The 20,219-nt window shown below is 31.8% G+C and overlaps 2 protein-coding genes across 2 annotated transcripts in view; one reads left to right on the forward strand and one right to left on the reverse strand.

The window, feature by feature from the left end:
• Positions 1-107: 107 nt before the first annotated feature.
• Positions 108-13,000, forward strand: LOC111696332 (guanidinobutyrase). Its single transcript, XM_023465909.1, has 15 exons — positions 108-140; positions 231-291; positions 563-583; positions 1,472-1,567; positions 3,189-3,235; positions 3,449-3,536; positions 4,848-4,924; positions 5,260-5,331; positions 7,146-7,253; positions 9,304-9,340; positions 9,888-9,953; positions 10,432-10,506; positions 10,678-10,791; positions 11,404-11,449; positions 12,841-13,000. The coding sequence occupies exons 1-15, from the start codon at positions 118-120 to the stop codon at positions 12,930-12,932; spliced, it is 1,023 nt and encodes a 340-aa protein (XP_023321677.1). The 5' UTR covers positions 108-117; the 3' UTR covers positions 12,933-13,000.
• A 2,438-nt stretch (positions 13,001-15,438) lies between these two features.
• The window catches only part of LOC111696323 (mucin-5AC), a 28,172-nt gene continuing 23,391 nt past the window's right edge, over positions 15,439-20,219 (reverse strand). The window contains exons 9-12 of the mRNA XM_023465897.1: positions 19,594-19,693; positions 18,538-18,990; positions 16,114-16,478; positions 15,439-16,028 (exon numbers count right to left, since the gene is read on the reverse strand). Coding sequence (XP_023321665.1) covers positions 15,846-16,028; positions 16,114-16,478; positions 18,538-18,990; positions 19,594-19,693 — 1,101 coding nt within the window. The 3' untranslated portion in view covers positions 15,439-15,845. The remainder of the gene's footprint in view (positions 16,029-16,113; positions 16,479-18,537; positions 18,991-19,593; positions 19,694-20,219) is intronic.

The raw sequence follows: 20,219 nt of genomic DNA on the forward strand, positions 1-20,219 counted from the left end.
TTTGAAAACACTCCCTTTATTGTACGTATTTAATGTAAATATTTAAAAAGTTCTTTGCTCAACTTATTTTCCCTTATATTCAACATTATTTTGATCTTTTCAGACAAATATAGAATAATGTTCAACTCGGGCCGTAAAAGGTCAGTAGAAAAATAAATAAAATTTCATCTTGAAAACAAAATAATAAAAACCTATGACTGTTTTTTTAATTAATATATCTTACCCTTTAGAATTACGTCGGTGGTTTCTTCAGTTCTTCGATCCTTCAATGGAACCTCTAAACTTCAAAAGGATTTTTTTTTTGAAATATTAATACATATTTTATTTATTCCGCTAAGAGAGTAACAACTCTAAAGAATACTTCAAAACCCCCAATTCCGAAATTCTTTAAGAATTTCCGCACCGAATGGGACATATTTAAGAAAGCATTATTACATTACCATTTTTATTTTTAACAAGGGTCAGTTTAAGGAGNCAATATCTGAAATTGCCTTCGCAAAATATTTTTATGACTGGAACCATAGATTTAATTTCTAAAAATTTAACAAAGAAAAAACATCAGGCTAAGGACACTTTAAACAAGGTGAGGATTACTTTTTTATCATTTTATTCTATTTTGAAACAATTCATGCATTTTACAAAAACTGTTGACGAACTGTTAAAAGAAAATAATCGTCTTGTTAAAATACTCATAAGATAAAATTTCCAACAAAAAAGATTTAAATTCCTAAGGGGCTGTTATTAATAACATTTTGAATATTTCTCTTTATTTAAAAAGTTTATCCTTTAAACCTCTTTACATCAGAAACATCACTAAAAAGGTTTTGTTAACTTTACCAAAAAAAAATAATGAAGGGTTTAAAAATACAACTTTTGTTATTTTTTAGAACAAAACAAGGGGAAATAATCAGTGTTCGATACATTCTAAAAAATGTAAAGTATTATAAAGTTTTCAGCTGTTTATTATTATTTATAAAATTCTTTGCAAGTTGCTGGATAAATAATGTAAAAAAATACTTTTTCTGGCAATTTTTCTTTTTTTTAATTCTGTGTAATTTTCACTATAATAATTTAATCTTTATTTTTTGAGACATTTGACTTCGAAAGTATTTTTTCGAGAATTATTGTAAAGTTAAAATCTTGTTTCATTTACATTTAATGTTAATAAACTTTGCCGTTTTACAGGGTTACCTACAAAAGATGAGACTGTAAAGACGATATAAAATTCTAAAAATCAAGTCTGCAATTTTTAAATATAGTCTTATAATAGTTTAAATGAATTAGCAAAGAAATAAATAAGTCTACATTTGCTGGAAATCATAAATATAAAGAAATAGTATGTAAAAATTCGGTACTGTCGTCTTTGAAGTCTTATCTTTAATACCTCTTCATGTTCGAGAAACTTCTCGGTGTCAATTTGAACTTTAATCTTATCACAGAAAATATAAAATAATAATCTATTTGTTTTTAGCCTGTTCATCAGAATGATCTGCCTCGGGTTGGAGGTATTGCAACCTTCATGCGTCTTCCATTTCATCCTACTACTGAGGGACTAGATGCTTGCTTGGTAAAGTACAAATAATGGTTTTGTTTCGGGGTTTGTTATTCAACAGCCAGGGGATATTTTACTTTACAGATCTAAACTGCAGATTGCTATATTTGAAAATGTTAACAGCAAGGGTGTGATGCAAGGAAAGTTAATTGCGGTCGTGTATACTCTGCGTACATATTAAAACCAGTTCTCTTTAGGCGGAATTTGTAAACAAAAATAGATGCATCAGTGTTCGTTTGGTATCCGAGGAGGATAAAAGCATTAAATTTAATAATTTTAATAATTCACATAATAGTTTCCTATGACCAGAATATTTCATTGATTTTTTATGTGAAAGATGGATCCCATGTCAGGCTATAACATCCGTCTTGTGTTTACATAATTACCGCCCAAAGTCAGTACATCTGCAGTACAAAAGATGCGCACACTTCTGAAATAGCTTTCCTTGCATTACATCCTTGGTTAACGGTAAGTTTCCTTAAATTTTACACATTAATCGGCGTTTATATCAATACAATGAAGACAACTTTTTAAATATACAACTTGAAATATGATAAATATCACAAATACTTCAAATTAAGCTTAACGAACTCAATAACGAAGATCATCTCTAGATACTGCTAAATAAGCCAAAATAAGGGCATCTTTAGTTAAGAAATTTTGAAATATGCATCTCTTATTCATGGAATTGTCAGAATACCACACCTTAAATAGAGGGTCATTTGAAATTCCGTTTACAGACCCTGTAACCGCCGGGTTCCCTTTTCTTATTTAACCCTATTCCATTGTGCAGACATTTTTCCAACATTTCCTACAGGGTGTCCCACGAAACTGATCTCCATCTTGTGCAGACATTTTTCCAACATTTCCTACAGGGTGTTCCACGAAACTGATCTCCATCTTGTGCAGACATTTTACCAACATTTCCTACAGGGTGTCCCACGAAACATGACATTTAAGAGACGATTCGAAAGTCGTCTTTGGTTTTTGGAAAATTTGGCCGCATTTATTGAAAACCAATTAGAAACAGAATTTTTGAATTGATATTTACAAAATCCCCTAGTTATGCTATATTCCTTTTTTGTGCTTTATAAAAGTCGGAGATATGCTATTTCAACATTTTTAGTTTAATTTAAAAAGTTTAAATCTATACTAAATTCGAATATATCCAGTATTTAAAGCAAAACAATAGCAGAACACATTTTGGAAAGACCAGGACAAAAGGAATTTTGTGATTATTGTTTCAAGAATCAAGTAAAAGTAGATTGGTGAAAAAAGCTTCAAATAAAGATCCCAGACGATCTTTAATTCTTCTCTTAATTATCATGTTTCGTGAGACAGTATGTAGCGGCATACAATTAAGCTGATAAAAATAGTTATTAAAGATATTAAAGACGACAAATATTACACTTTTAAATGGTTATTTTTACAGTGAATAGTTCAGAATTTTAAATTCTAAAACAATTGCACTGTATCAATTTGATAGAATCTCTATTAAAAATTTTAAATTTGAGCTAAAAATCAAGAAATGTGATTTTGAACAAAAGTCAAAATGGTTTTATACATCCTCTGTTTCATGAATTAATTAATATTTTTTATTGTCTATTGAAACCACTTTATCAAAGTAAATTTGAAGGTTGGAGTTCCTTTGGATACTGCCACCTCTAATCGTCCAGGAACAAGGTATTTATTTATTTGGAAAAAGATCATGAAACCTTAACCTTTTAAATTAGAAACTCAAACTTTCTAATTCATATATATGTTTTAAACTGATGGTGTAACCATTTGATATATCAAACTTAGATTATATGATCTAACATATTTCATAGTTTGAAATAGCTAAGGTCTACGACTTTGGGTTGCAAAGATATAGGAAGGATAAAATAATATAAATAGGTTTGGTCCTCGTCAAATAAGAACTGAATCAGTTATGGTTCGACCAAGAAATCATGCAACAGGAGAGAACCCTTTCAATAGAATCCAGGTATTTTACGTATTTGAGAAAATGTCTAACTACTGTTTCAAAATAATATTGTTGCTGGGCTTTTATTGACGCCTTTTTTGATAGAAACCGTTCAGCCACCATTTTCGTACGTGAAAAAAACAAAAGTTTCGCACGATATTTTGTTTACATGGATGGAATTCTTTTCAAATCGCAATTTTTCCAGACAAAATTTTTCAACATCGACCCGATAAAAACCTTTCCTGTGGTCATCGTGAGAATCAATACAACAAATTGAGCCTGCATATTTTCTGTCATTTTTAAAGTTACTTGGATACTTAAAAACCAACATCAAAATATATATATGGTACTGGTATAAACATCGGACCCACAAACGCAGGACGGAAAAAAGGTCGGACAGTACATATTTCGGACTTTCAAACGTATAAACGTCTGAATTCTGAATTTGATCAAATTCAAACGTCTGGTGCTATATCATGGAGGTTTAAGATGGAGAAAGAGATGTATAATTTTTAAAAAAACGTATTTTAAAAATCGGATTTAAATAAGAAAGCAGCACGTCAGAAAAATCCCTGGAATTTTATTTGTGATTCTGAACTTATCATTTCGAAAATTGTAAAATTCATTTGTTAACTTGTAATTTATGATTTTGCAATAAAATATTCTTTGGAGGAAAGAAAATGTGGAACGAGCGGTTTTGTGACAACCCCCCAGCGTATCCTGGTTTTCAAGTACCCCAGCGGGGATAGGGTTAATATCACTTTTTTGTCTTCACCAACTGTAAACACACATTTTGATACGGTTTGCGTTTAATCACTACAACGAAGACGACTTTTTATTTAAGTTTTGATTCTTAACAAGGTTTTTTCGAATTACAACTTTGCAAGCAGTGAAAAAAAAACTTTTTCTAAAAGATAATTTTTCTTGACTTTTATGTTTTTGTGTATCCATGCTGTTTAACAGCTAAGTTTATATGAAAATTCAATTCAAAAGTCGTATTGATATGATCGCCTACCACTCTAGAGCAAACAAATATATTTGCCACGGCAAACATTTTTACCCAAAGAATGTGATATAAGAGGTTGAGTCAATTTTTGATTAGAAAAAGAAAAAAACATAATGTCTTGTTCTCAACTTGTCGTAGAGTCTTGAGTATATAGATTGCGACCGCTTCTACAACCGCTACCGCTGATTTTTTATTCCAAAGTATATATCACTGATAATTTTGAATTTTGAGAAAAAAATTGTAATTTTAAAACAGTTTGTAATTTGAAAAAAAATCTTTTTTTAGCAAAATTAGTTTGGATAATATTCACGAACAGTCCTTTTAAGATTGGAGATATTGGAGATGTGCGAGCTAACCTATACAACACACCTAAAGCCTGTGAGGAAATAACCCAGCAATATAGGAAAATATTTAAAAAACAATCCACAGACATTTTTCTTCAACAGATATTTTTTTTCTTATTCTGGTAAAAGAATATTTTTTAGGTTAATGAATATATTATCAAATTTATGGTTCGTTTTATTTAATAATCATAATTTTACCAAATTGTAAACCTATAGACATTTGTTAATCTATTATTTTTCAACTAAAATTTTGCATCATTAAATAATGATATGTATCAAACTACAGGGTGGGTTTCCCACTAAACGTGATACTTTGAAAGTACACGTTTATTGCTGAACACCCTGTAGTTGAAGTATTTCTTATTTTATGAAGATCAAATTAAGCATTCATCAGAGATATTGTGAAGAACAAGTGTATTCCTGTTACATTAGGTGGAGACCACTTAATTACGTATCCAATTCTCAGGTGAAACAAACATATATTTAAAGGAAGTGACCGGCTACGTACTATAGTTAAACTGAGTATGCAGTGTTGTGGAAAACTACTTTCGGATTCATCTGAGACATATTAAACTTTTTAAAGATTTGAGTTTGAGAGCAAATTCGACGTGGGGTGGATACGTTTTCAGAATTATTCCTATATCTTTTTAACCTGATGGTGTAAGCCTTTGATAGTTCAAACTTAGATTATTTGATCTAACTGAATTAATAATTTGAAATATCTGAGCTCTATGACATTGGGTTGTAAAGATATATGGGATTACAAAATCAGAGTTTTTGGCAAACTTTGATCCATGCTAATAACAATGAAATGCAATTTATATAGAGATCCATTCATATGGTTACAAATATAGAAAATAATCTATCAACAAGATTAAGAATCAGAAATAGTTAATCTTTAGGTTTCATTTTTATTGAACTCAAGGTTGTATAATAAGATGGATACTTTAGATTTGCTCTAACGTAGATAAGACGACCTTTATATCAATGGACACTCTAAAACCTTATATGACGTTATTGCCTTTTGTATAGAATAATAAATTTTGCAGCTCAATTTTTAACTTTAATAATTTATTTTAATTAAATTTTACAATATTTTTAAATTATTCTCATAATGAAGAGGGAGATGACTGCTGAACCTGACATCTCCCTCCTCCATCGGATGTCAGAGTTAAGCGCTAGGGACGAAGTTTTGTTTTAATCTATGTACAATTCTTGCTTCCCCTGTAGGATACTAGATGCGTAACTAAACACAGCGCTTCCCCAGCTGCAATTCTGGGACTTCATAGTAGGTCCGTTCTGCTAGAGAGAAAGCAGGCAACTCAAATTTTGCAGCTCAATAGATATAATGTAACAATGGGTGATTTTGTTGATCTTTTACGATCAGCGATTCAAGGATCTTTTTTTTATTTTTGTATCTTTGTAAATAATAAACTGTAAGAAAAACCGACTCGTTGAATATTAATAATACAAGTGTTTGCATTGATTTATTTTCCTTCATATACAATAATAAACGAACTCAAAAATTTTAAACTTTAAGATTGCATTGAAAGTGACGTCATATAAGGATATAGAGTGTCTAATGCGACAAAAATGACATTTGTTTACATTGGAGCACATTCAGAGTATCTATTGTCTAACCTCATATACAACCTTGCTTACTAGTGTCTTTCCTACCACATGCGGATGACGACATTTAAATATGCCCTTTTTCACAATTTCACTGATTTTATTTATCCTTTTTTCTAAAATTCATTATAATTTTTAGTTATTTACTCGTTCTATCTTATACAGATGATTTCTTTTAGATTAAAGTTCGTCAATAATATTTAATCAGTTTCAGGTAATGATATAGATAATATCCTTTTTGTGTGAAAAATCCAGCAAAATCCCACAGTATAAAATGTACCCTGCACTTTTATATGGAGCAGTGTTACTGTGTTAGACAGAGGGTTCTGTAGAAATGATACATATTGATGCTAATTCTGAAACTGTTACAGACATATGATGTATATCTAATTTTTTCTATATACAACAAACAGTGCAGTATTTGAGCCATACATGGTCCTGTAGCAATGATACATATTGATGTACATTCTGATTGGCAGCTACATATATGATGCACTTTACACTTTACAAAGAGCATTATGTGAACACTAAAAAACATGGACCTGTAGCAATGATGCATATTATTGCACAATCATACACTGCTACAGATATGGTCCTTTAGCAATTGATGCACATTCTGATACTTCTACATATATGATGTACTCTCTATAGGGCAGTATGTGAGAAACATGGTCCTGTTGCAATGATACATATTGATGCACATTCTGACACTGCTACAGATATGATGGGAGAAAGATTAGCTCACGGAACACCTTTCAGGAAATCATTTTTTTTTATTTATACTGAAGAGTTCTTAATTAATAATAATGATTTTTAACTCCACAAATGTTTAAGCCAAATTAAATTTTGAAAATGAAAATCTCAAGAATAATTCAAACAAAGCCCCAGCATAGGATAACGACCTTCTGTAACTAAAGGGTTTTTCTGAGGAACTCTAATAAAGTTGACCCCATAAAACTGTGAAAAGGAGTACGACTGTTCGACTCAAAATCTGATTTCTGAGTTCAAGTCCTATAAACATGAATAAATTATATTGGGCATTGTGCAGTGTACACAGACCCATCTGTTTTCTTAGATAGCCGGACGTTTCACCTTCTTGTCTTGGGCAAATGCTTGATTTTACAGTTCTGGTAACTTGCTGAAACTATCATATTTTATGTTGGGATAGGGTTTGCCGAGACTTGCATATTTAAAAAAAATCCACAAAAAATCAATTTAAATTGGATATGTACTGTATACATTAAACACATGTACAGTGTACAGTGGTTGATGTAAATAAAAATTTTACACATATCCAGTTTTTCAATAATTGTCATGAAGAAATATAGGCTGTTGTGTTTTTGAACAATGCGGAAAAAATTTTCTCCAGAATGGTGATTTTTTCCAGTACTCAAAGAATTTTTTTTGAAAACACTTACATTGGAAAGGGAACCAAAAGCTTCAGAAAACCCCTGAGGCTTCCTTTAGAAATTTGGAATGTCTGAGATGAAACTTTTAATAATGAACCCACCACAAACAACCAAACTGAACGCATGGTTTAGACAGTTGCGTACGAGGGGGTTTAGACAGTTGTGTACGAGGGGGGGGGCGAGCCCCCCGCCCCCCCATATGCGTGCCCCCTCTGAGGGGGGACTCACCAAAACTAAAATATTAAGAAAAGAATTGAAATATATTCTGACTCACAACAATACCCTTTAAAGCTTTGTCTGATAAAGTATTGCATTAAAAATCAATGTTTCCCATTTTGAAAACTGAATATTTTTATTTGTGGTTTCTATTCAAAAGTGAGTCGCGCATTTCTTGCTTCAGAAACGATAGAGAAATGAAGGTTTCAAAGGTACATCGTACATGCCACTCTATAAATGGAGGGTCACTTGAAATTACGCAATTATTCCATTTAAGTATATTATTAACATTCCATTAAAAGAAAATGTAAGTTTTCCATTCATGTATTTAAACATGAAAATAGTAAAAATAGCAAAATTTGCTTGTCTGCACCGATAGTGCCCAAATTTTGTGTGTGACCTCACATGACCCCAGGGAGGGTTTATGGATGATCAAAAAGTTCTAAATTAGCTTACAACAAAATTTGACTTTTTTTTAGATACGTTTCCATCTATATTTTTCATCTCTTGAAGCTTACAGCACAGTAAACTGTGCCCCCCCCCCCCTACACAAATGCTCTCGTACACCCCTGGGTTTAGAAGTTTTAAAGCTGACCAGCCTGGAATACAAACTGCTGGGAAGTCCTTTTTAGGTCTTAGATGAGAAGACACATTGGTTAAACTGCTTTTCAAAGAGCTCAAAGACAAGACCTACACTGATCCGCAGCCATCTCAACCGGCAAAAATTCTTGAAAGAAATATTCGACTTAAACTAATTGTTAATTATTTGATGTATGCAATCTAAATTTCGATTTTACAAATAATGAATAATAATTTTTTTGTCAAATTATTAGTGTTATTCATTACTGTAATGTTAAGTTTATTTCGTATCACTAATATTGAAGAAATTATGCGGTATTAAAAAAAGCAGCCCTGACTGCAGTTTCAGTAATTTGCCGCCAAGGAAAGAAGGTGAAACGTCCGGCTATTACTGGGAAACCTTTAGTTCTTTATCAAAGCATTAAATATACATAAGATTGTTTAAATGTCGTCTTCCTATTAATTAGTTTACATGGAAAAATGTAACACTGTTTCCCATTTTCCGACTCTCTACTTTTTATGATCAATAATGTAAAAAGTCTGAAAGCTGCAGTTACACAAAAAAATGAATATTTTATAATTTAAAATAAAAATTTTATTAAAAGATGTGCTTGGGAGGACAAACTTTTCCTTGATAAGAAGGTAAAATAATATTTAAAAAACAACAAGCATAAAATATCAAAACATCACATTTATCATTTGCGTTACTTTCCTAGTGTATTTGTTTTTGATAAATAATTGTTTTTATTCAAGGTTGTATGGTAAGGTTTACTGAATTAGATATGGACACTCTAAATAAAGACGACATTTCTAGTATATTGAAGAGAATCCAGAGTATTTTACCTCAATAAACAACCTTGGTTTTTAGTGTCTTTTTGTTGATTTCTGATCTAAATTGAAACTCTTTATGCTGAAGTAAAAACATGCAGAATTTTTACACACAGTTTAGTTCCATCCAACTTGTTTATCTCGGTGCCGAACCATCTAGCAGAAAATTTAAAAACTATTTAAAGTGAAATGGACCGAATTGAATGGACCGAATTGCACTTTCTATTGGTTTTATTTCATAGATTTCAGGTCTTCATTATATTATTATATTAAAGTATCATCCTTTGTTGCTACCCCTGTATGCTGCATGTACAATTTGTGAATTCATAATTAATGTCAATATTAATGTTTTATTTTTCAGGTTTTTCAAGTAGGACTCCGGGGTACAGGTTGGGCACATGGAGATATACAATGGGGCAGAGACCAGGTACATCTCCGATCTCAGAATATCAGGAATATTAGGAATGCTTCATTAAATTCGTACTGGCCCGACCAGATCCTCGTGCTTTACTGGGATTTTGATTGGATATATAACAAATTTAATCAAAAGTAAGATATTTTTCAGGGAATATTTACGATTCTTTGATTAAAGTTCTAAGGATACAGAAAAAGTTTGCATTTGAAACGAAAGAAAAAGTTTATACGGGCTACCCCAGAGATTTTCAGACACGAAAGTATTTATGAAATGTCGTCTTGACATGTTTTCAATGGTTTTTTTACTATTATACGTAAATCTCAGTAATTGCAAAAAAATAATAAATAGTCATGGATATGCGGGAATACTTTTAAAGAGCTTCATATAATCATTTAATTAAAAAATCATTATTAGGAAGTTAAGTATACGACATTTTATAAATTCTTGCTGTGTCTCTTTATATTTGATCTTAATCATTATAAAAAAATAGGGGTGGACTGTTATACAAGCGGAGGAATGCTGGCACAAATCCTTAACACCCCTCATGGAAGATATAAAAAATAAGGTATCAAAAGAATTTAATGAATCAAAAATACGAATCTTTAAAAAAAATTGTCTTACTGCATCCCTGCCTAACAAAACAACAATTACAGAGTTCCAAATTTAAATTGTCTAAAAATAAATCTTGTCATCGAAAACATAAACTGACAAAAAACAAAACATATCTTAATTAAAGATTGGTGACAGTCCTGTTTATCTGAGCTTTGATATTGATGCGATAGATCCAGGATTCTGCCCCGGAACTGGTACACCAGAAATAGGTGGCCTAACCACAATACAAGCATTAGAGGTGAATATATACTATCTCTCTTTCTTTTTCTTTCTCTTTCTCTCTATATTTCATATATATTATATAATATTACAGAAATAGGTGGTCTAATATATGTATAAAAATACATAAAAATACATTTTTCACAAAATTAAAAAATGAACCAGCTTGAAAACCGGAGTTTAAAACAATTTACAAAATTGAAAAATATTGAAAATTTGGCAAGTTATTGTCAAAAATAGATGTTTTCTTTGAATAATTTACTAGAAATAAGTGTAAAACGGCCATTTTGTTGTACTGTTTCCATACTGCAGGTGTACTTCACATGTTTGTGCTATATAACCTTTTGGGCCCTGGAACATCATTTTATAGAAAATAGGTTAAAAAATTCGAAATTGAAATGGATATAGTCTAGGGAATATACTGTATTTGTGTACTCTACTGCATATAATTTGTGAACATTTACATGATTTGTACACTTTGAACTCCCTTTCAGGCTGAAAGGGACTGAAAAAATTCATACCGAGGAATTGTCTAAATTCCACTCTAATATATATTCTATTCTCTTTGCCTAAACCATTTTCCTGAGTCCTAGCCGCGATTCGTGCATTGGGCTCACTTTTCCTGTTTTAGATTATCCGTGGGTGTTCAGGATTGAACCTAGTTGGATGTGATCTAGGTAAATACAAATTCAAATTAAATTTTTCTTCCTGCAAAACAATAATAGTTTTCCAGTGCATAATTTTGTATCTTTATTTAAAATAGTTTTGACATGCCTTTTTCTGAAATCTGTCAACAACAAAAAATGTGGCGTCAAACTTTATAGAAATCCAAAGTATAGAAATCGCTAGATATAGCTAGCAAGAAGACGTATTTTCCGGGAGAACATTTTTTATAATTTTGAGAAATGAAATAATCAGTGTAAAGTAGATATAATTTTCCTAAAATCCTTTTATTTAAATGGTAAAACGGAATTTTTGAAATTATATTAGCATTACTGGAGAACTCTTTATTTTTGAGAAATTTTTTTTTGTAAAAATAAAACTGTAGATAGCATTTTCATAAAATATTTGTAACCATATAATCATTCATTTATGTTGTCAGTACATTAAACACAGTAGAGAGCAGCACAAATGTACATAATAATCTAGTTAGTTGTATAGTGTCTAGGGTATGTTAAAAATAGAAATAATGATAATGATAATTTTAAGCCGGAATGTTTTACAAAAACGTTTAATTTATCAAAAATATAAAAAAAAATTCTTCCGGAAAATACGCCTGATTGCTAAACCGAGCGATTTCTATACGTTGGATTTCTATAAGGTTTGACTCCCAAAAATGTGTCCCATAACAATGACAGCTGTAACAAATGCTGTTTTTAATTTACTTAAAATTACATAGAAAATTCAATTTTATGATATTTTCTTAATAAATAACTGTATTTTACGCAACAGCTTTATTATAAAACTCTGCCATAAAAATAGATCTTAGGTCGGAATTTTTGTGTGGAGTATCGTTAACGCTTGATCTTAAAGGGAGTGTTTGCGAAAAATGAAAGGGGGTATTATTTATTCGCTATAAGCCAAAAACCCGTTTTATTTTTCGCGAACACTTCCTTTAAGTTTGAGGATAATTGCTTAATGTCTAAATTAAAGTTAACCCTGCAGGGAATGACCCCCACGGGATATTGAAGAGGATTTTAATTGATTTTAAAAATAACAACAAAATTGATACCAATAAATCATAACACAGTTTTTGTTAACATCAACAACCTCTTAATGATTTCCACTGCTAGATACTAGATAGATTTAAACAATATATTGAAATTATCATCATTTATGTGTTTAAAAAATTTTAAAAAAATTGTGCTTGAAAAATAAACATCCAGCTTTTATTTAAGAAAAAACTGCGGCCGATTAAGAATAGTTATAGATTTTGAAATGAAAAACAAAGGGTTTTACATGACCCCCATTAATGCATGTTTTAATAAAATTGAAGGATTTTGTTACAAACCGTTTTGAAATTTTAATAATAATCCTGTAAAGATCTCTAATTGTTCAAGTTTTCTAGTTGAAGTGAGCCCTGCATATGATTTATCTGGAAATACTTCTTTAACTGGAGCTAACCTTGTATTCGAGATGCTTTGTGTTTTAAACAAATAAGAAAATAACAATTAATGTATTCTCAACAAAAACTTTATTATATATTTCTACAAAAAAATAAATGATTTTTTGGTTATCCACAATGATGATAAATGATATACTGAAAAATTGTGTATGTATATCCCATTAAACTGTAAGTTAAATTACGTAAATTATTATTATTTGTATAATAATAATTATACAAATTACAATAAGTCCTTTTCGATAGACACATTCTTTACCTCATTGAAAACAGACCTACTCAATATCCAAAAGTATTTTTGATTAGTTTATATTTGCATTGCGATTTTTACCTTTTTAATAGCCGTCCATTATTACTCCGTGTACCACCGTCAAACTCCATGAAACCAGCACAAGATAATAATACATTTACAGGTTGGAAACCCTGTAGGTCAGATAGCATTAGGTCAGAAAACAAATACGTCCCGGATCGGATGGTATGGTTTAAAGATCAAAGTTTGCTGGCCTATAAAAGTTTAACCGCTCAACTCGTTTTAACACCGCAAACTCTATACATTTATATTGTGAATGTAGATGAACGAATGTATCTCTGAAATATCAGTTTTTTTATTTTTGCTCAATTGAAATTGTGGCGGGAAACATAAAAGGATTTGCTCAGGGTTAAACAGCCTAGTCTAAAACTAAAGAATGAAAAGCTTTGACTTAAATTTTAAGTTTCAGCTTAAATGCCACTTCTGAGTCTGACTTTATTTAAACCTGAATATTTTAAATATATAAAAATTATAGGGATTGAACCCCCCCCCCCCCCCAAATAAAATCTATCTATATAATAAAACAAGACATTCGTATAAATGTTGCCTATGGCCGGCCAAACGACTGCACCGAATGGGATGACATTTTTTGTGGACAATCATGGGTGGCCGGAGGTGTTATAGGCTAAAAAATCAATTTTTTTCAAAATTATATTTTTTTCTTAAATATTTTTTTTTACATATAAAAAAAATTCACGGACAACGCCGGGCCCTTCAGCTAATATTATATAAAAATAGCCCAATCTGTATAATTTTTTTTTCAATTTTTTTTACAACAGTTATAATTCTTTCTAACATTTTGACCTTATCTGTCTTTTTCTTGTCTTGTTTTTTCTATTTGTTATTTTTAAATTTTATTTACAAAAAAATCCTTTAAGAATAACATCAAAATTAACATAATTAATTAACCAACATTTTTGTTTCGTATTTTAGATGTGACTTTAGGAATATAAACTACAGAAATATTGGAGGAATTTGTTAGAATTAAACACTCAAACTAAGAAAAATACAAGATCTCTCCCATTGTCGATCAGATATAGATTTAAATAAACTTTTTAATGTCTGTATTACTCCTGTTATTGACAATACTCGCAAAAATCTATATATTTTTATCAAAACATTATTTTAAAACATATTTACTATAAAATAAATAGATAAATAAATTAAACACTAAATCATATACATGTGTACGAAATACGCAAAAACTGATATCTTAACTTAAGGTTTGTGGACAAAATTTTGATTTGTTTGGGGGATATCAATTCAATGATGTTTAAAGCCTTGTACCAAGCTTTTTTGGTTTCTGTTCTTTGAAATGCATTAGTTATAAAGGAGACTATTTTGTTACATCGACTAGATATTAAATGCTATGTTATATTCTTATCCTTCCGAGTTATAAAGTATGTTAATATTTTCGCCTCATCATAAAGTTTGATTTTGTTTCAACTGATTATAAAGTTTTATCGTTTGGCCGCGTACTTAAGACAATGCACGCTGATAAAGCCGGGGTCTAAAAGACCTAAAGTTGAGCTAGGGAAATTAAAAGGATTGAATTAGATAAATTACATTAAAAATTAAAGTGAAAATTTCAAAAAATTGGGAGAAAATTCGGTTTTATTACCGTGCAATGTATAAAAATTCAAAGAAAATTAAGAATCTAAAGCACTGAAACAAATTTCTTAAAACAAAAGTTTTAAAGTGTACTTCTTACGTGATTACAAATATAAATAACATCGATCAGAGGGACATCAAGTTTGTTTTTTAAATCTTACTTTTTGCATTTTTAGAACTATAGGAACAGTTGTAAAAGAAGAAAAAAGGACTAGTATTCTGACTATAATGAAATCCATAACGGATTAAAAGACTTACATTGACCAGAGAGTTATAAAGTTCACAGAAAACCTTTTTAAAAGCGAACTATATATGCTCTCTGGGACATACAGTGAGTGGCATAAAATACAATAAGTATAGTCACTCAAATGGAAAACATCCTCTAATATGTTGAAAATATTTATTATGGATTATCCAGGTTGCTTGTTTTTTACTCTAAAAGGTAAAACTGTGTCATGTTAGGTTGTAAATATAATTAAGTTTCGCGCCTTTTTGAACTGACTGTATGGAACGCGAGTGGAGGTAGGGACATAAGAGATTAAAAAAAATAGTTTTGAAGTAGAATTAATTTGGATTGAGAATTCTGTTTGGTTTGGTAAAAAATGGATGGTTCCTTTTTTAAAATATTAGAGGGTAACAACTTTAAACAAGCTCAGTCTGGGGACAGGAAAGGAACAAAAGAACCACGAAAAGAAGCTAGGATAGTTAAAAGGATTGTTGGATAGAGTTCTTTATGAGTTTCTGTACAGTTTCAACTGATAGGATGGAATGAGAAAGGGAGGAGGAAAGAAGGATGTTAGGATGGGGTGAGGAGGGGAAAGGGGGAGGAGAGAAGGATGGTAGGATGAGGTGAGGAGGGGGAAGGGGGAGGGGAGAAGGATGGTAGGATGAGGTGAAGAGAGGGAAGGAGGAGTAGGATAGTAGAATGAATTATGGAGGGATCTGGGGAGGGAAGATGATGGAATATTTTACCTACCTAACAATCCTCATTACTATCCTAAATATATTTAGGATATTCATAGATTGTAAATTAGGATTGATTCTTGAACTTTATTCGACCTTGAACCTTCTGAATCTTTCTAGACCAATCATTAGCCCGGTTGAACCAGTTGTTGTACCGGTCTACAAAGGTTGGATCTGCTTTTCTTTTCTGATTGTTTGAAGATTCAGAATCCTCCTCCAGTTCAGATTCAAGCAACAAGTTTTCGGATTTCTAAAATATAAAATAGAGAATTCATTCATTCACAATTCCCAAAAGTTTGGTAAAATAAAAAAACTTTTTTTAATTAAAAGCCTGCCTGCTCTGGAGTTCCCACTAGAAGTACTAGAGGTTCATAGCCAGGTAGATCTTCAACCTTCTCTCCCTGAACCTTCTGAACTTGGATAGGAATATTTCCACCTGCAGGTTCATAATCAGACTCATCCTCCTCAGTATACTCCTCTTCATAACTAGCTTCGTCAGCGGCAATGCGCACGGTTGGTTCGGTCAAACCTGCGTCAACATTGTTACTTGGCTCAGTGATACCAGTCTCCTCTACTCCAAGCTCAAAGTCTTCATATTGAACATTTTCAACTTCAATCCCAGCAGATGCTGTTGTACCGAGATCAAAATCAATCGGTGGAGAATACGTTGTTATTTCAGGCTCCGGGGTCGGGGCTGCTCCTAATACAATCTTTCAGTTAGAGATTTGTGAAGTCTTGGGGAATTTTTACACTTTTCTGCATCGACTCCACAAGTCACTTTTAAAGAGAAACTATAACTGATAATAATCAGTTTTCAAATAGAAAAAAGCAAAAAAAGAAAATTGGTAATTTTTTTAATTTGTATCTCTATAATAGTGTAATACGGTTTAAGAGCAGCAGAGAAAAGGAAGGAAATTGGCAGAATCTGTCCTTAATATTTAAAACAACGGTATCCTCCTCGTTACTAAGCATTCGACGATGATAGATGGATGAAAAATGACGATATCTTACTCATTTTTACTAAAAAAAGGTTAAAAAATCCTGGAATTATTGTTTTGAATATGTAAGAAGTTTTGTTGAAAACTATAATCGGAATTTTAGGAATTTTTTTTATAGTTTTTAATTGCCTTCGTCGAATTCGATATAACTAACACATGTCTGGGGTTCCCCTAACAAAACACTACTACTCCTTTATTAGGTTTTTCGGATTTATCAAATTGTACAAAAAATCTGATTATTATATGTTTTTCCTTGACCAAATATTGGTAAATTCTCATTGTGGACTAGATATAACGTGTACACCCAAGAGAAATAAATTCAAAAACCAAATTAATTTGTAGGTGCATAAAGCACATTCAGCTTCTCCCATGGTCAGCTGTAGTGCTAGCGCTCTCAAAATGTTAACAATTATCTTTGTTTTGACCCACTTTCACTTATCAGATTTTGATAAAATTTAGCTTTTTGGAAAGCCTATGACATAAGGAAACGGATTGCACAAGGTTTGCGAAAAAAAAATTGCAAATTTTTTGCAAACAACCTGTCAAAGGAAATTTGCACATTTTTAGTTTTTCTTGATTAAAAATCAGGTTATTTAAAAATTTTCAAAAATTTTTGCATATTTCAAATGGCATGGTCAAGGGCTTTTCAAAAATGTATAATTTGTCATTTTTTGCAAACATTTTTGCTATAAAACTGGATTTTGCGATAAAAAATTCAATTTTCGCAAATTTGCAATTATTTTTGCAGATTCTTAAAGTAGAGCACAAGAGCTTTCTAATGATGTATCATTTGTCATATTTGGACATAAAACATGGGATTTAGAGGGGGGGGGGGCAAATTTCCCCCCCCCCCCCCAGCGTATCCTGGTTTTCAAGTACCCCAGCAGGGATAGGGTTAACATGATTGTAATAAAATTATTTGATGTTTTAGAAAGCTCTATCTCTAAATCTGAACATGGGAGAAACTGAAATGTGCTTTTTGCATTGTGTTCTCAATGTGAATTAACTAATAATTATTCAAGTAACAGTAAACAATGATCGGATTTTTTGTACAATTTGATAAATCCGAAAGACCTAATATTTGAGCGGTGAGCACCATCATGATCATGACACCCAAACTTTGAATTGTCAAAGGAATTGAGTCTTTGCCACAAACTCTGATTGGTTTAGCCTACAGGGTGTCCCGATAAACATGGGAATTCAGTGAGAATTCGATATCGTCCTTTTGAATAATTCTTTGATTTTGTATAGTGATAGATATTGAGAATGCTGTAATCTGTAAGAATTTCGTCTGGTATGTCAACATTTTGTTTGTTTATGTTTTGACTGTGTACGGTTGTACTTAGTAAAACAAGACAATTGTAGTATACAAACAGAGTAAACCTGTCCTTCTTCACTGTTTATCTTGCGGAGACATTATTGACACATCTTTACAGTCATTTAGCCTTTTCAAAAAAAAACTCTAGCAGACACAATAATATTATGGCTTTTGTTAGGTATTACAATGCTAATTCATAACAAAGACGATATCTAATTCGTCACTGAATTCCTATGTTTTTTTGGGACACCCTGTAAGTAGTTTAAAACCCAACGTCGTCGTCGATATTTCAAACTATAAATTCGGCTAGAACGAATGATATAAATTGAAAATCATTATTGGTTGCAAAAATATAGGGCCTAGAAAATTTAAGTTTGTGGCGAAGACAAATGTCCAATAAATAAATGAAATAATCACTTAGAAATACTAAAATAAAAGATTTCCTGTAGTGAAGGTGACAGATCTAAGATCAATTAAAAGTCCAGCATCAGAAGCAGTTGTATCAAAGTATTCAGTGGTAGGTAGAGAAATACCCTGGGCTAAAGCTTCATTAGCAAACTCATCTACAGGAGATGGAAGAGGAACCAATTCAGGAGCTTCTACTGGGGCCTGTTCAGGAGCTTCTACTGGGGCCTGATTAGGGGCTTCAACAGGGGCCTGCTTAGGGGCTTCAACCGGGGCCTGCTTAGGGGCTTCGACAGGGGCTTGCTTTCGAGCTTCCTTAGCTGTTTGTCCATAAGATCCCAGATCATTGGAACCATAACTGCTTAGTGATTCAGGAGCAGCTTGATCCTCAGGAACATCATTAGCATCATAGGCATCTTCGTAGTTAGAGTACTCATAGTCGTCTGGGAGTACGTTTAATGGATCAGACAGCTTGTTTCCTTCCTCTTTTACTGAAAATATTTTTGTTATGTTAAAAAATGTATTTACAAAAACGGTATGTCTCATTTACATTTGTGTTTTTGTAAATATTTACCAAGTGGGGCGTGTGTAAATATTCACCAAGTGTGGTTTTTGTAAAAATTTAATAAGTGGAGCGTATGCAAATATTTACCAAGAGGGCCGAATGTAGATATTTACCAAGTGGGACGTATGTAAATATTTACCAAGAGGGCCGTATGTAAATATTTACCAAGAAGGGCATATGTAAATATTTACAAAATGGAGCGTATGTAAATATTTACCAAGTGAGGCATATGTAAATATTTACAAAGAGGGGCGTATGAAAATATTTACCAAGTGGGGCGTTTGTAAATATTTACCAAGAGGGGCGTATGTAAATATTTACCAACAGGGGCGTATGTGAATATTTACCAAGAGAGGCGTATGTAAATATTTATCAAGGGGGGCGTATGTAAATATTTACCGAGAGGGGTGTGTGTAAATATTTACCAAGTGGGACGTATGTAAATATTTACCTAGAGGGGCGTATGTAAATATTTACCAAGTGGGGCGTATGTAAATATTTACCAAGAGGGGCGTATGTAAATATTTACCAAGAGGGGCGTATGTAAATATAACAGGAGAGCTTGTTGGTGTGAACGGGTCTTCATTAAAGTCTTCTCTGAGATCTACAAGAGTATTAACTGCTGCAACCTAGAACAAGAGTATTAACTGCTGCAACCTAGAACAAGAGTATTAACTGCTGCAACCTAGAACAAGAGTATTAACTGCTGCAACCTAGAACAAGAGTATTAACTGCTGCAACCTAGAACAAGAGTATTAACTGCTGCAACCTAGAACAAGAGTATTAACTGCTGCAACCTAGAACAAGAGTATTAACTGCTGCAACCTAGAACAAATGTTAGAATGTAAAAACAGTTTTCATTCATAATGTTAAAAAATGCAGAAGTTAAATATAGTTATTAGCTAAGAAACCCAGTCTTGCCTGGACATAAGTTTTCCTTAAAAACCAACTTGGAACATTTAAACCATAAATACATGCCCGTGGTTCTATTGAGGTCATTAATTAAAATTTGAGAGAAATCAGTCAAGGGGTTCGTGAGTTTTGATCGGGCATTCAAACAAAAGGACAAACAGAGATTACCACTTTATATGTAAAGAATATATTTCTTAAATAATCGGTACTTCTAAGCGGACAGTAGTAGAGGGTAAAATTCAT

This window comes from Eurytemora carolleeae, unplaced genomic scaffold (assembly GCF_000591075.1).
Source record: "Eurytemora carolleeae unplaced genomic scaffold, Eaff_2.0 scaffold121, whole genome shotgun sequence".
In the NCBI taxonomy this organism is placed as follows: domain Eukaryota; kingdom Metazoa; phylum Arthropoda; class Copepoda; order Calanoida; family Temoridae; genus Eurytemora; species Eurytemora carolleeae.

Coding starts and splice junctions, on each gene's coding strand:
- LOC111696332 (XM_023465909.1), top strand. CDS start 118: ATGTTCAACTCGGGCCGTAAAAG. Junction 4,925..5,259: donor GAAATAACCCAGCAATATAG/GAAAATATTTAA, acceptor AGCATTCATCAG/AGATATTGTGAAGAACAAGT. Junction 5,332..7,145: donor ATTACGTATCCAATTCTCAG/GTGAAACAAACA, acceptor TACTCTCTATAG/GGCAGTATGTGAGAAACATG.